The 16,037-nt window shown below is 41.0% G+C and overlaps 1 protein-coding gene across 3 annotated transcripts in view; it reads right to left on the bottom strand.

The window, feature by feature from the left end:
* Positions 1-16,037, bottom strand: part of Cacna1e (calcium voltage-gated channel subunit alpha1 E) — a 397,594-nt gene that overhangs the window by 87,311 nt on the left and 294,246 nt on the right. For all 3 annotated transcript variants that reach the window (XM_010630288.1, XM_033762127.1, XM_033762128.1), the window contains one exon: positions 1,152-1,267. In XM_010630288.1, the coding sequence (XP_010628590.1) occupies positions 1,152-1,267 (116 nt within the window). The remainder of the gene's footprint in view (positions 1-1,151; positions 1,268-16,037) is intronic.

Raw genomic sequence — 16,037 nt, 5'->3', positions numbered from 1 at the left:
AGTCCAACCTTTAAAAGAATGATGCAAGCAAATGCATCCTTTTTATTGACAGATAAGGGGTTGATTGATGCCCTTCATAAGCAACTGGGCCACAGTCAAACTTGAATATGGTGGTTCTGTGCAGTAATGAAATCATGGTGGCATGAACTCATCCTTTGTGTTGGGCCTGTACTGTCCCTGGTGCTAGGCCATGCGGCGAGGTGTAAGGACATTCCAGGCCTTAGTACAATATCCGTTCTTGCCCTCATCTCTTATCTGATGGCTGCCATGGTCTCACATTAGTCTCCTAGCCACTGGCCTTGCCCTCTTATATTCTATTATCAGAGAAGCAACCAGATGCTCCTTTGCAATCTTAAATCAGAGCATGTCAAACTTTTGGTTACCTACAATAAAACCCAAAACTCTTACAGCAACCCATAGTCACACACGGCTGCTGCTCACTCCCAGAACCACCCTCATTTTATCTTTGGCCGCTCTCCCCTTGTTCACTTCCCTTCTGCTTATGGCTCACACATGGCCCCTACTCTATTGGGACTCGATGAGAAATGCTCTTTTCCCAGATTTTCATGTGTTCACACCCTCATCTCCTTTAAGGCTTCAGACCAACTGGCCTGTCTCAACCCCTCTACTTAAAATTGCAGCACACTCCATACCTCATAACCCTACCTTGGTCTTTTTCCCCATTGCACTTATCTTCTTCCAGTAAGTTATTTATTATTTTCTTATTGCTTCCTTCCCTATCTAGAAAAGGATGAGCTCCTTCAGACAAAAGCTTTCAGGAGTTTGTGTGTTGGGCTCATGGCTGTAACCCAAGAGCCTGGCACAAAGTAGACATACAGGGCATATTTGCTAAATGTGTGGACTGTCAGTAATAGCAGGAAGAATTCAAAACTCACTAGGCCAACCTCAACTCTAGGATTAAATTTTCCTCTGTTTACCCTGCTAACATGCTTGCCTTGTGAAAGGTGTCTGATAGAAATGGGAAAGTCAGACTCCAGAGAAAGAAAATGGGACCAGCAGGAAACCAAAGAGCTACAAAGGCAGCCAGAGCAGCTCTCTGCTCTCTTCTAGGCCAGTCTTGAATAGAAATATTGGGAGGGCTCTAATGCCTTGCATCCCATGCCCCCAGTTCTTCCAGCCCACTGCCTCACCGGCTTTGTCAATCCAGGCCCGATAGCCATTCAGCTCACGCTCGATCTGCTGTTGACGTCGCAGTTTCATGAATGCTCTCCTGTTCTCCACTCTCTCTCTCTCTTTGGCAAATTCCCTGCAGACAAGAAGAGTAAGAGTCATTGGGCTGAGACAATACCATGACAAAGGGAAAGGGCGATACAAGTAAAAGAGTGTTTGAGCAGGTCCTTTTGTTTACCCTACTCCACATTTCCTTGTCCTAGGCTACAGTGCAGCTTCTCCCTGAAGGCCTGCCCAGATCCTCTGCATGCCAATCAGGCCCAACACCCCTTGCTTGCTCTGTTTTGCTTTTGGTGGTGAGGATTGAACTCACTGAGCACTGAACTATATCCTGAGCCCACTGTAAACAATTTTTACTTTGAGAGAGGGTCATACTAAGTTGCCAAGACTCTGCTCCAACCTGTGATCCTCTTGCCTGTTTCATGAGTCTCTGGAAAGACAGCAGTGTGCCAGAATGCCCAGATGCTTGCTCTGTTTCAGAAGGGACTTTAACCGTGCAACAACCAAGTTCTCAAAATGCCACATTCAGTCATCTCTGCTACAATGGAAACCCTTAACTTTCTCAGGTCCAGAGCTATCCTTTATGCTCTTGATAACAACAGTGACTAATGTGTATTGACCAATTATTATGTGCTAGCCCTGTGTGAAGTTTTTCATACTAAGTCATTTAAGACTCACGGACATTCTGTAAATTGAGCACTGTTAAAATCTCCACTTAACAGATGAGGCAACCAAGGATTGGGTATAAGAAGTAATATGCCGGGAGGTTAACTCTAATTCTTTGTTCACCGTCATCTCCTATCTGGATGGCTGCAATGGCCTCACATTAGTCTCCCGCTTCTGACCTTGGGTACAGGACCCGTTTACCATGGTCTCTGGTACATTGTGACTCTCAATAAGGGGGACACTGGAGACCTCTGATTATATTGATGACTTGAAGGGCTGATGTGCTGTTGTAGACAGTTGGTGTTGGTTAAATAATAAAGGAAGGGACACAGGGTAGGTACTCAGTAGAAAAACAATGGGAAGGTGACATGGGATAGAGAGAGATAACAAGGCAGAGCAAAAGTCGAGAGTTCACTGGCAGGTACAGAGGAACAAAGCCACCCTCTGGTACAAGAAAATGAGAAGACTAAAGCTCCATGGAGGGTAGAGGGAGGAGAACAGGTCCTTAGTATAAAAAAAGGATCGAATTCAGTGGGTTCACAAATGGGATAAAGAAACAGTCATTTGGTAACTGGCTTCTCCAGTAACCACCCTGTCAAAGCTTTCCTCATCACCAAACATGCTTGTCGGCTGGAATTCCCTCTTGGTGCTACAGTCTTGTCCACCATGGCTCAAGCGTTCCCCATCTGCCCTGGAAGCCACTCCACTTATTCAAGGTGATCACCATAAATGAAGAGCTATAGCCTGAAGATGAGAGAGTCCAGCATCCACTTTGAATCCTGCCAGATCCATCCTCATGTTCAGCGAAGGAGAAATGAGCCAAGGGCTGAGAGATGTGTCCCAGCAACAGTGCAGGGGAAAGGGAGAGGCTGGTCTACTATGATAGGGAAAGCGGTTTATTTGTGTCTCACCTGGCCCTCCTGCCAAAATAGAGCTGGCTTCTTCAGAGACAGGAACTGTGGTTACTATGGTTACAGTCAAGCAGAGGGTATGGGAGCAAGGTTCCCACACTGCCCTATGCTTGGCACCAGCTTCAGTAGCTTCTATTAAGGTACTGTGGTGAGAGGGAAGGAAAGTAAAAATGAAGAGCAACCAGAGCCCGTGATCATCAAGGAAACAGAAGTCAAGCACTGGGATGGCTCCTCTCCTCACCTTCTTTCCTGTATTTCAGCAATTCGAAAGTAACAAAGGCTGGGTGGTTCATAGGGTCACATCCTCTGAAGTTCTTATCATTCGCTCTTTACTCCTTTCCATCCCTTAAGTCCAATTAACGCCATTGTTCTGTTGGTTCTATCTTCAAAAGGGCTCCTAAATCCACCCTCCTTCTCTATCTTTATTGCCTTGCTCAGGACCTCATCCTTCTTTGGCTGGACTATTGCAATAGCATGGACTTAGTCTCTCAACCACCTTTCTCTGTTCCCTTAATTTCACATATCTCATAGGTATTAGAGTTACCTTTTAAAAACAACATTGGATCTTATCAATTCCAAATTTCATAGCAAGTAGCATTTGTAAAACTTTCTAATTCACCAAACCCCTCCACATATGTTGCTCATTTAATCTTTGCAGGCATTCTGAAGAGAAAGCAGAATGGGTATTTTCATTCTCAATTTAAAAATAAAGCAATTTGATCAAGTTTAAATAAGAAATGGAGTCAGGATTAGAACCCAGGCCTGAGTACTCTTAAAGTCTAACTTCTTCAAGCCCCAGTATTTTCTTATGCTATATTCTTTATATTTTCATGTGTTTACTATCTTGACCTTTCACTTAAGCTCTGTGGGAATTAAGAAAGGTTTATCAGGAAGTATTATTTTGAGCAAGACATTGAAAAATGAAAAAATCTCAGCAGGCTACAACCACAATCATCCTTGAACATGGAGGGCAAGCACTATTATGAATGTCTCCACTAGACAGCTCAGAAAAGTGAATCTAAAGGGAATCAGGCAGTCCTTTGTGAAAACAAGTGTCCAAGCAAGGACAGAGAGCCTTGGAGAGGAACCACTACTCTCAAATCCTTTAAATTCCACCTTCTTTCTACTCATCACCTCCACCTTTCCAGCCTCCTCTGCTTTCTTCTGAATGAAGCAAGAAACTAAATATGGCTTTCAAAGTCTTTTGCCCTTTGAGCCACACCTTTGTCTTCAAGTCTAATCTTTCACCATTCCTGTACATCTTTGCCTATGTGCAATCATGCTTTATCCTTGGCTTTCATCCATGGCCAATTTCCCAAAAGGAGGCATGTGCTTGCAAGACTGGTTTATACCCATTTTCTGCATGGAATCCCTTTATATTCAGCTGAGTCTATCAAAATTGAAGGCCGAGTTGAAATGCTATCTATTGTGTTTAGCATTCCCTTTTCTGAGTCTTCTCGTTTCTACTCCATCTCTCCTCTGTCTCTTCAGAGCTCATCTTACAGTCAAACTTCTACTGTGATCAGTTGCACAGGTGACTGTCTTTTCCTCTACAGGAGATTTTTGTGAAAATATCCTGTGACTTATTTGGCTTTCTATCTTTTTGGACTTAAATATGCCTAGTACACAGTATACCTTCAACAGATTTATCATAATTATTACTAAAAAGTTGCAGGCTGGCAAGGTGTACACAGTGGTAGCTCTGCCCTGGTTCCCAAAGACTTAGGGTTAGTACTGTATCCCTGCACAGACCCAAGGGGGTCAAGAAACAAACACTAATTCTAACTGTAGAACGCTGCCTGTAGAATTAGTCTATGAAGCATCCATTGCATCTCCTCTATCTGCCCCAAAATGACAGGATAGCATGATTTCCAGTGGGCTGGCAAACAGAACCCCAAACTCACCTCCCTGTGTATTTGGAAGTTTCCTGGACCCTAGGTCATAACAGCTAGCTTTCCTGTTCATTTATAGTTGCAACAACCTGAAAGACTTAGAAAAGTTACTTGCCTGAGATCACCCAGTTAGCAATGGGTAGGGCTGAGATTCAAACTACAATCTTCCAATTCCAGGCTAAGGGCAGTGCTAACAATGCCTTAGTTGTATTCCCTGCTATCTAGAAGTCACAAAAGGGCTATTGTTTCAGCCCAAGGGCGAGGAAAATAAGTACATAAAACCAAGAGGTTTTTTTCTTTTCTTTTCTCATTATTTTTCTTCTTCCTTAAAGGGGCCTTTCATTGAGATAGCAATATAAAATCCTCTGTGCTATGTTGAGTTAATAAAGACCTAAAATAAAATTCATAGCATTAGTCAAGCTAGTGATACATTGCTTGATTTTGTGTCCTTATCCATTTATTCATACACATACACAATCTGGAGGAAACAAGACCAAACAGGATTCAGCTCCACAACATGCTGAAAATAAGTGCATATTCTAATCCTAGATTTACATGCCCACCAGGGCATGAATATATAAGGGGCTAGACCTAGGTGAAGGAAGTATGTTCCTCCCATGACTCCCTTTTCTCTGAGGATCTAAAGGCTCTTCTTTGCAGGATACTAGGGTTTACTCAGATAGTGATGCTTTTACAAAGATTAAGAATACAACGTTGGCCTTACTTAGTCAAACAGATAACCATCGATGAGTTCCCTGATGAATTTGGAAATCTCAAAGAGAGGCTCTCTTCATATCTCAGTTTATCTAGTCCCCTTGGATGAAGTCATAGGAAGTATAGAAAGGGAACTCTAGATTTTAGTGGATGAGTGCTTATATCCCCAAGGCCTTCTGGCACTTGCCTGGGGCTGACAGTAAGAGAAGTGTAACCAACCGCATGTTATTTGCTCCATCCAATGTTTCCACACCCATCAATATAATAGAGCTCGGCATGGGATGCATTTCCACTTCACAATTCCAAACATGAAGACCAAAATTAAATCCCATGTGTTACAGCAGAAACAGTGCCAGATCTCTTCTCAGAGCAAGGTATCCTTTGATGCTAAAAAACTGGGTGGTTGGTTACCTCTTAGTCACAGCTGACATGAGACAGACACATAAAAACCCTCTGTTCCTCACCAGAGGCAGAAACAACTCTGTTCTAGGAATCCTGGCTAGATTCCTATGAGATGATATAATGAGGAAAACCCTAATTGCGTTTCATTGCAGACACAACTCCCTACCCAGTTCTGTTATCTACAATTTTAGGCCCCACTCTGACCCCCTGGGAATATAACTTGCAGTTCCCCACAAGACTCAACTCTCACTAACACGAAAGGAAGGTTAGCTGGAGTTAGGTTTGGGTGAGTCTCTATTCTGGTTGTCTTTATGCCAAGTTTAGGTTTCTAAATTGCATTTATGGGATCTATAGGAAGGTCGATTTCCTTGCAGTGCATGATGAATTTGCTTTCTTTTTTCATCTTTGTTACTGAATCTATGTTTGTGACTGATTTTGTTTTCCAGCAGTTTACACAAGATTCATAAATTGTAAAAATCAACTTTTTGTATACAACCAATTCTGTGTTATTCACTATAAGATGAAGTGGAAGAATTACAAGGATAATTTCAGACAGGACACAATGCCCCAAACATTTATCATATATGCCTTCAGGGGTGAGGGAGAGAAGTCAGAGTTCTCTTTCAAATCATGTTTTTATTAATATTAAAATTGATTTCTATTTTGTGAATTTATGAACCTTTAAAGTAACCATCGCCACTGATATTTCACAAAATGGCTAATCTGAGCATGAATAAATTAAAGTGACTCGTTTTAGTTCACTGGGTAATGATGGAAGGTTTTGGACATCTACATTTCTAGAATTTATCATGATGTGCCTGTAACTCTTAGGAAATGGATATGAGGTTTACTCATGCCAACCTCCAGCCTAAAATTCCTGCTCGTGCTATTTTATCTCAGCATCTTAGAGCTCTACATTTATCTAGTGAGGAAGATGTTTCTGGAAGGCCTGCTGCAGCAAGAAACCCTCTGGTGAAGAACTGCCTGGCTCCTGTTTTAGTCTCCAGCTCCAGAGCACTCCTGACTCAGTGTATGCAGGAAGCTTTGTTTACTGATGCAGAGGCCCTTGCTGTTGTCATGGCAACTGAAGGGAAGACAAAGCCCGCCAGGATGCACTGGCCTCTGTGACTCAAAGATCTGTTTACCCACACTCCTGCACACACTTACACGCTTCATCACACACATTGGCACAAATTCACATGCTCACACTGGCACCCTGAAGCATATGCAGACAGACTTTGCCAAGAACACAAATGGCCACATGGTCACATTCCTATTAATCTTTGGAGTTCATAATTTTAGAGGGTTTTGGTACCCGCAAGGAAACCATGCCAATGTTCTTGTAAGATCTTTACTTCAGGAAGGAGGAATCTGAGTGTGATATCAAGAAAAATAAACCCTCTTTAATCTTAAACATTCTGAAACTAACAGAAATCGGGTAAGTCAGGCTGGTAATCGTGTGCTGGCAGTGGTTTAATTTCAGTCTCATTGGAAAATGAGCTGAGGGCAGAAGGTGAGACTGTTCAATGTTCTTATGTTTTCAGTGGTCTTATGAACTCAAGGAACCTTTTCTCTCATTTTTCAGAGGAGCAAACAGAGCCCCAGAAAAAGTACACACCTTACTGAAGGTCACACATTCAGCAGTATGGTTATTTATGCTTTATCCCTTGACTTGTTCCAGTAAAGGATTTAAAGAGACTTAGATTGTCAATAAATAAAGGCCAAAACAGAACCTAACATTCTAAATTCAAGCCCATGTTGACTCTAATAATCAGGGTGAGTGCTCAGGTGGGTGAAAGATTCAAATACTCAGGCACTACATCACCTTGTGTTGCCTTAGCACCAGGAGCTTTGGGAGGCCTCCTCCTATAAGTAGAAATCTTTCCCTAAAATGGTTAAGGCACATAAACAGCACTACACAAAGTGCTGTATACCACCCCAGCCCTCCATCATGAATCCACGGCAGAGAAAGAAAGGCCATGTCTCAGAGATCAGTGTATCTGTCGGCAGGGAGGACCTGATGGATCACTTGTCCAAGCCTAGCCTTTTACACTCAGGAAGACTAACTTTCTGAGCCAAGACCTACAGCAGGTGGGAGCTGATCTGCAGGATCTCTTAGGTTTCCCAGATCTAGAGCCAGTACTCTACCACATCTTCATGATATTTCACTTATGGAAACAGCAAGAGGCACATCCTTATAGGAACTTGAAATGAACAGTCTTTTATTCTTTCTCTTCCAATATTGGCATCTCTTCTATTTTTCTGAGTAGAGAGAAGAAAAGAAGATCTGGCAACTATCATAAAGGAGGTAATGAAGGAGATGAAGTGTGCTTCCTGTTTTGCTTTTTAAGCTCGAAGCTGGTATAATCTATAGTGTTAAAGCATTATGATGAAAAGCTCTGAAGTCGGACAGTCCTGCCTGGGTTTAGACACTAGCTCTACCATGGTGTGATATGTGGAAAGTCTTTAACCTAAGTTTTAGTTCATAAAGTCATAATAAATATCATGCCTACTTGAAACAGTTGTTGTAATGATTGAATAATAGATGGTGAGTGCAAAGTACAGTGTCTGCCACTGAGTAGACATTCCTAGTAGCTATCATTTCTGACACATATCAAATACAGACAGCCTATTATCCAATATATATATATATAATATATATATGTATGCATCAAAGATGTATATATTTATTTCACCTCAAAAATATAATTTATGACTGAGTCCCATAGAGTAGGCATTCCTTTAGAATATGGAGAAATAGCAGCAGGTATAAGAGCAAAATCTCCAACCCATACAACTTACATTACCATGTGGGAGAAGGGCAATAAGAAAATAAGTACATTATACAGTGTGCTATAACTTGACAAGCACTCAGGAAAAAATGAAACTGGAGTAGTACAATAAGGAGGGAGGAGGGATTTCAGGTTGAGTCACCAAGGAAGGTCTCAATGAGAAAGCTTGAGAAATTACATAAGGGATGTGAGAGAGGAAGGCATCCAGAGAAGGGGGAGAAGCACTCCAATCAGCGGTGACAGCCAAGACAAATCTTTGGGGAAGGAACATTCTGGAGCTTTTGAAGAACATAAAGCAACTGTGTGTCTAAAGTGGACTGAATAAATTGCGGATGAATGATATGAGGTCAGAGTAGGTCACCACTCAGGTGAAAGACTAATTGCACAGTGCTGTAGAGACCCTTTAAAGATTGCATTTTTACTTGGAATGGCTAGGAAACCATCAGTGGAAGTGTAACAGAGGAATCATGTGACACCGTTAAAGTTTTCAGACTTTCTTTGGCTAGCCTGATGAGAACAGACAGAAAAGCAGGGACTTCTTCCTTTGAAGAAGCAGAGAGACCTTCCAGGTTCTGCTCAGATGACGACAGCCTTGGACAGAGCAATAGGAGTAAGGGCTGTTGAGAAATATTGAGGTTCTGAATATACTGTGAAGGTAGAGCTAAGAGGAGGTACTAACACATTAAATATGGAATAAGGGAAAGATGAGTCAAAGATGACCCAAGGGTTTTAGCAACCCCAACTAGAACGATGGAGTTAAAGTAACTGAGATGGAAAAGACACTGGGGAGAACAGGCTCTGATCAGTAGATCAGCTCGGCATGTAAGTAAGCTGGATATTCTAAAACACTTATATTGAAAACCAATGGGTCCGACAGCATCAATTCTCTGTAACCCACCCAAGACATGCCAGATGTGGCAAAGATGATCTGCTGCGAATGAAGTAGGGCCAGCCTAGGTTCTCTATCATTCTTTCTTCTCTCCTATCAGCACATGCTACCGAGATGTTAGTGATTTCTTTTAGTATAGCGTAACCAAGAAATTGTTGTTGCTATCATTACAAATAAAATTCAAAACAAAGCCCACAAATTTTCTCGAATGCTGCACAATTCATTCCAACTATTTCACTGTTCTCTTCCATTAATAGACGATCAAGAAATAGCATGTACTGTGAATGCTGACAAATGACAAGTTTTCACGTGGTTGTCTTTAAAATCTTTTAAGAGAAGAACTAAGGGACCACACTTTTATCCCTACTTTACAGACCAGAAAAATAAACACTCAGGGAGCAAGGAAAGACAGAGTTACAAAGCAGGATTAGATCTCCTGACTCTGTTTAATTACCCACCAATCTGTGCCACCTCAGTTTGGCACACAGATACTATCAAGGCATAAATTCAAAGGCACACATGTCACTTTCTCTATATATATACACATATAATAGTGTGTGTTTCAGTCACAATATTTCAGCGGGTTCAAAGCCCTGCGGTGCAGGAAGAATGAGCCATGGGGAAGCAAGAGCTTTTTGTATTCTTCTTTCTCCCTCACTCACACCCCCCACAGCACTCTAATTACAGTATGAAGAGGCATCTTGACAGAGAACAAATGGCTGAGTTCTTTTAAGAGACACATTTCGCCCTCCTCTAAGAAGGCACAGAAAGCAGCTCCCTGCCCCAAAGCTTTGGAGGTGCCTGAGGAGCCAGTGTGGCTACATTCAAGGGAGGGACTGAGGGCTGAGAGCTTATTACCTGGTTGGTCAATTAAAAATTTACCAATCTGTGTGTGTGTATGTGTGTGTGTGTGTTTGTGTGTGTGTGTGTGTGTGTTCCCTTTATAAAAAGGATTGATATTCCCAACATCCTTTGTTCAATATCCCCAAATAATTTAAACATTAGATTCCTCTTAGGAAGATAAAATATCATGGTTTGTCATCAAAAGATTCTTCTCTATGAAAACAAGCTTTTCCTTATGTTTTAGGATGGATAAATAAAATTCAAGAGAAGGACCAAAGCTAATAAAAAGGGATAGCAGAGAAAGAAAGGAAGCTTGAGGAGGGGAAACAAGTACAGAGACCTGTTATAGACTAATACACAGCATGTGAGCTCTCCACACAGGAAGGCCGATCTTGCCTTCCTACTACCTTCCTTTTCAACAATAGAACTAAAACAGGACAGAACATACAGCAGTGTTCATTCACACATACATTATTCACATCTTCAGGATATAACAGAAAGTCACTCAAACTTATGTCCATTTTTTTCAGACAGAAATCAAGGTCTAGATCAATATCTACACTTGTCCAAATCACATAGTACCTCACCTATTTCCACTCCTGTGCTTGTCCACTTCCTCACTGGTGACTTTATTATGACATAAACTCTGCAAGAACAGGGACTGGGTAGATCGCTGTTGTTCCATGTTACACCCACAGTCCCATCGCAGACTGGCTATTCCATGTTGATGAGTGAACAAATAAGCAGCACCCTGTAAGCAACTCCCAGACACAGCAGTGCTAGAGTTTAGAACATGAGTAGAGGGCAGTTTCAGTGGAGTGATCCACACCCCTTATCCTTGGCCTCCCAAAACTGCCAAGCTTAGCCTCATGACAGGTTAGTCCTGAAGATGCACAGGTCCAAGATACACAGAATCAACAGGGATGGAGCTGCAGCTTATTTTGACTTTAGTTTATTCTTAAGCTTCTTTTCTTAGGCTTTCATTAACACCCCAGCTTTGCTTCTCCTCCATCTTCTCTGTCACTCTAAATGCTAGAGTGCCCCAGAACAGGCCAAGGACCACTCATCCAGCCTCCTTCTCTCACTAGGTGATCACTCCCAAGCCCATGGAGTCCACATCATATCTATGCTAAAGACCCCAGTATTTATATTTCCAGCACAAATTAAACCACTAAGCTCCAAATCCATCTATGAAAACTACCTACTTGATACCAACTACTTGAATGTCAAATAGTCATCTCAAACCTAAATGGCCAAAACAGAATTTTTATTTTCCCTAATTTTTTCATCTGTTCATCCCTCTGCAGAAGATGATATCATCCAAGCTAGAATCACGCTCAGTTCTTGCCCTTTTTTTCATCCCAGCACAGACCCAATCTATAAGCAGTCCCTGTCAGTTCTGCCAACTGCTCTCCAACACCACTGTTACCCTAGTCCAGACCACAGTGGTCTCTTGCCTTGATGGTTCTTGCCTTGAAACTTCCTACCTCACTTTTTTCTAACTTTGTTCCAATTCCCATTTCCCTTATAGCTGAAAAGCAAGGAGTGACTTTTTTTTGTTTGTTTGTTTGTTTGTTTTTTGAGACAGGGTCTCACTGTGTAGTTGAGACTGAACTGGAACTCACTATGCAGCCCAGGTTGGTCTGGAATTCACAGCAATCCTCCTGCCTCAGTCTCCCGAGTCCTGGGATAACGTGTGCACTACCACACCGGGCTAGAGGGGTGACTTTTTAATACAGAATAAGTCATATAACCCCACTGTTAAAGATTCTTCTCTGGCTTCTCACTGTTAAAGTCCAAATTCTTTCCTGTGATGTACAAAGCACCCTGAATATCTGATCCTAGACTTCATGGGGGGCTTCCCTGATACACTAAATCAAAATTAATAATCCAATTGGCTGTCATAGTTTACTCTCCATCAACTTGTTTTATTTAATATTTGTCAATATAAAATATTTGGTTTAACTACTTGGTTTTCTGCCTTTCCACAAGAATGCAAGCTGCCTGGTTCTTACAAAGAACTCCATCAGAATTTGTTGAATGAATGAAGAAAGGGAACAATATTAAAAGCTATATTGTCTTTTCTCTGGATGTTGCCTCTACAAGTTGTGCCCACTGAAGGTCATATCTACTAGTAACATGGCCCATCCACAACCTCCAAGAATTAATTCTAAACCAAGCAGGGCCAGGGATTTAGCTCAGTGGTTTCCTCTCCTGCCTTGCAAGCGCAAGGGCCTGAGTTCAATCCCCAGTAGCAAAAAAATAAATAAACCAAGCAAATCTGAAATCAAGGTATGTATCTTTTCTTACACACTTTAAGTGCCCCTTCAAAATCATTACAGAGTCATAAATCAACATCATGGCAGAAATTTTTGTTTGTTTGTTTGTTTGTTTGTTTTGAGACAGGGTCTCACTATGTAGTTGAGACTGACCTGGAATTCACTATGTAGCCCAGGCTGGTCGCGAACTCATAACGATCCTCCTGCCTCAGCCTCCCAAGTGCTAGGATTACAGGAGTGCACCACCACACCTGGCGACAGAAAATTTTTAACTAACCCAAAATATTTTCTGTTTATTTCTATCTGTTGTCTCACTAAAGTGGATGGTTTCTGTGATAGTCAGCTTTCTGTCACTGTGACAAAATACTTGAGAACAATTTAAAGCAGGAAAGATTTATACTGGTTCATGTCAGAGGTTTTAGTCCACAGCCAAGGGACTCCGTTGTTTCTGGACCTGTGGTGAGGCAGAAATATAACAGCAGAAAGGCATGATGGAAGAAAGTTGCTCACCCCAGGTAGCCAGGAAGGAGAAAGAAAGAGGGCGAAAGGACTACAGAGGAAGAACCCAGGGACCACATATAGTAACCACAGTCACTCCCTTCAATTAGGCCCTCATCTCCTAAGTTTCCATTACCTTCCAACAAAACCATCAAATTATGATCTCTTCAGTGGGTCAATCCACCAATGAAGGTAGATGCATCATGGTCCAAATACCTTCCAAAAGCCTCAACTCTGAATGCATAAGCCTTTGAGGGGAAATTTTAGATCTAAACCGTAACAGTTATAATTTTCTTAGTTTATAATTCTTTCTTAAGCTGGGGCTTTTTTTTTTCTTTTGAGACAGGGTCTCACTATGTAGTTGAGACTGACCTAGAACTCACTATGTAGCACATGCTGGTCTCAAATTCACAACAATCCTCCTGCCTCAGCCTCCCGAGTGCTGGGATTACAGGCTTGCACCACCATGCCCGGCATTAAGCTAGGGCTATTTAATAAGTCACGAACATTTTTAGCCCATCTTACAGTTAAACTCTTCACTGAAATGCAATTAATTATTACCTCATTGAAAATATCACTATTATTAGAAGTAAGTACTACACAAGAAGATAAGGTACAAGAGAAGATATTCTCACATTGCACAGATGGCATGTGGTAGATATTAGTGTTAAGACTTCAGCAGATATTAGTGCTTAGGAGATATTTCATTGGAAAGTGAGGATTTCATAACCACAAACATACAACCTGAGTGAAAAAATGTCATGAAAAATAATTAAAATTGGAGCCTAGTAAAAATGAATTACATTTGGATACATCTGTCTTTGCAATAGACCACGGGTAAGTTACTTAACCACTCTGAAATTTAACTTCTTAATAAATGACATTAATAAAAGTACCATCCTTACCCAGATGTTGTGTCAATGGGCTCACATGAGCAAAGGAACCAATCATGGCTCCCAGGATACTAGATCTTCAATAGATGAGACTGGAATCTGAAGTCCGAAAGGAGCTGACTTTTATCTTGCACAGCACTGTGAATGGGTGACTCTTGTTACTTTATCACCTTGAATAGTAACTCAAATCAGACATTTGGGTGAAGGATAATATAAATCAACACTAGAAAAGTGGGAATGCTGGTGAAGTTTAGAGGGGGAAAAAAGCAGCTTTTGATAAAGTTTTCATTACTAAATATCCGTAGACTATTTGCCTACTTCTCGAATCTAAATTCTCAACACCTGTAGAAAAAACTATTTTTACATAGGACTTTTAGATAAGAATTTCCTATAGAGTAGACTCTGCTGAGTTTGGAACCATGAAGGATTAGCTTCTAAATGAATTCCTTAGGGAGCGAGCTGCCAGTTTGAACCCTAACCCTCACCTCAGTAGAGACTTCCAAATGCTTCCAAGGTTCTGAGCAAAGTCCACCCTGACGTAGTCACAGGAGGACCAGATCTGCTCTTCACAGAGCAGTGATACTCAAAGTATGGTCTCTGGACCAACAGCCGCCTGAAAGTTGTTTCCAGGTCATAAGATCAATTAAGAAATATAAAGCACTCAATAACTTCTGTAATAATTTGACAAATTATATATTTGTTGGAATGAGAATAAAAATTAGGGGCTTTATTTTATATTTCTTTATATTTTTAATCTAGTCATCCATTTTGGAATGCATTTCCCAGAAGTACCCACACACATTAGAGTGCCCAAGGACATTGGAGATTTTAAAAAATGATTCTTTACCACAAAGTTTGAGAAGCACTGCCTGGAGCAAGATCATCTCTTGGCAACTACAAGTTGTAGCATTGAGATCAGCATATTAATTACCACCATTTGTGTTCTGATGGATCCGAAATTCTACTAAATGTTTTCTAAGCACTATCTCATTTAATTTGCATAAAACACAGGATATTACCTCATTATTAAAAAGAAGTCAAAGAATGTTTTAAAACCTGTTCAAGGTCATACAGCTAGGCAATGTCAGAGTCTAGTTTGTTTTGTTTTGTTTTTTTTAATCATCATAAGTCTAGAGAACAAGTAAAAGCCAGGAGACCTGTAATTTTTATATTCTTAGGATTACATAGCATTTTGCCACAGCTTTTTTGTACCGTCCTTCCTTCCTTCCTTCCTTCCTTTTTTTCCTCTTTTTCTGTGTTCCCCTTCACTTGTCATTTTTCTTTGTCACCCTTTTCTGTCTTTTCCATTTTGCCTCTTGTTCATGACACATTCGCCACTCAGCTGCAAGGGTAGGACCTGAGGTTATAAAACTGCCTGAAACACATGCTGGGCATCTCATCCCCATTCTGCTTTAAGAAGCTAAGGGATGAACCTATAAAGAAGCACTGAATTTACATTCTAATGTGTAGGAAGTAAGAAATTTATATTGCCCTTATATTATCAAACAATGGTTACTATCACTGGATTCCCATTTAAAGTATGAATTTTCAATAGCACAAATAATACCTGTATTCAGAACAGGAAACTTGCTCTGCCAATGAACACTAATCATGGTTTTGGGACATTTTGGATCAAACAGTACAATAAACTTGAAGTTTAACTTAAAATAGGACTTCATGCTTATGTGAAGATATACCTGCTCTTCAGATACGTTTAAGTGCACACATGTGGATGTCTGAAGTTATGATCATACCCAAGTGCATATATAGACACATAATGTACCCACGCATGCATAGCCAGAGCCCCGCTGACATCTAGGGTGAAGTACAATGCCAATATATTTTCCAGAGGTTTACTTGTTGCTGTACTTTAGAGATTTAACCACTCCATTCCAATAGTTCATCTGTACCATTTAGCAGTCATTCCTTACCCCAGAAATTAGTAAGTACACACTTTACTTCTGAAGGAAAATGGATACAGGATTTGGCTACATAATCCTAGTTAATTGTGAAGTAAGGTAGTCCCTGTGATACTGTAACTGTATTTTTGCCTAAGGCTGCTCAGAA

Source organism: Fukomys damarensis, unplaced genomic scaffold, assembly GCF_012274545.1.
Source record: "Fukomys damarensis isolate Sample0158 unplaced genomic scaffold, DMR_v1.0_HiC HiC_scaffold_11, whole genome shotgun sequence".
Lineage (NCBI taxonomy): Eukaryota > Metazoa > Chordata > Mammalia > Rodentia > Bathyergidae > Fukomys > Fukomys damarensis.
The sequence above is the reverse complement of the archived record's forward strand: the minus strand, read 5'-3'. Positions and strand labels throughout refer to the sequence as shown.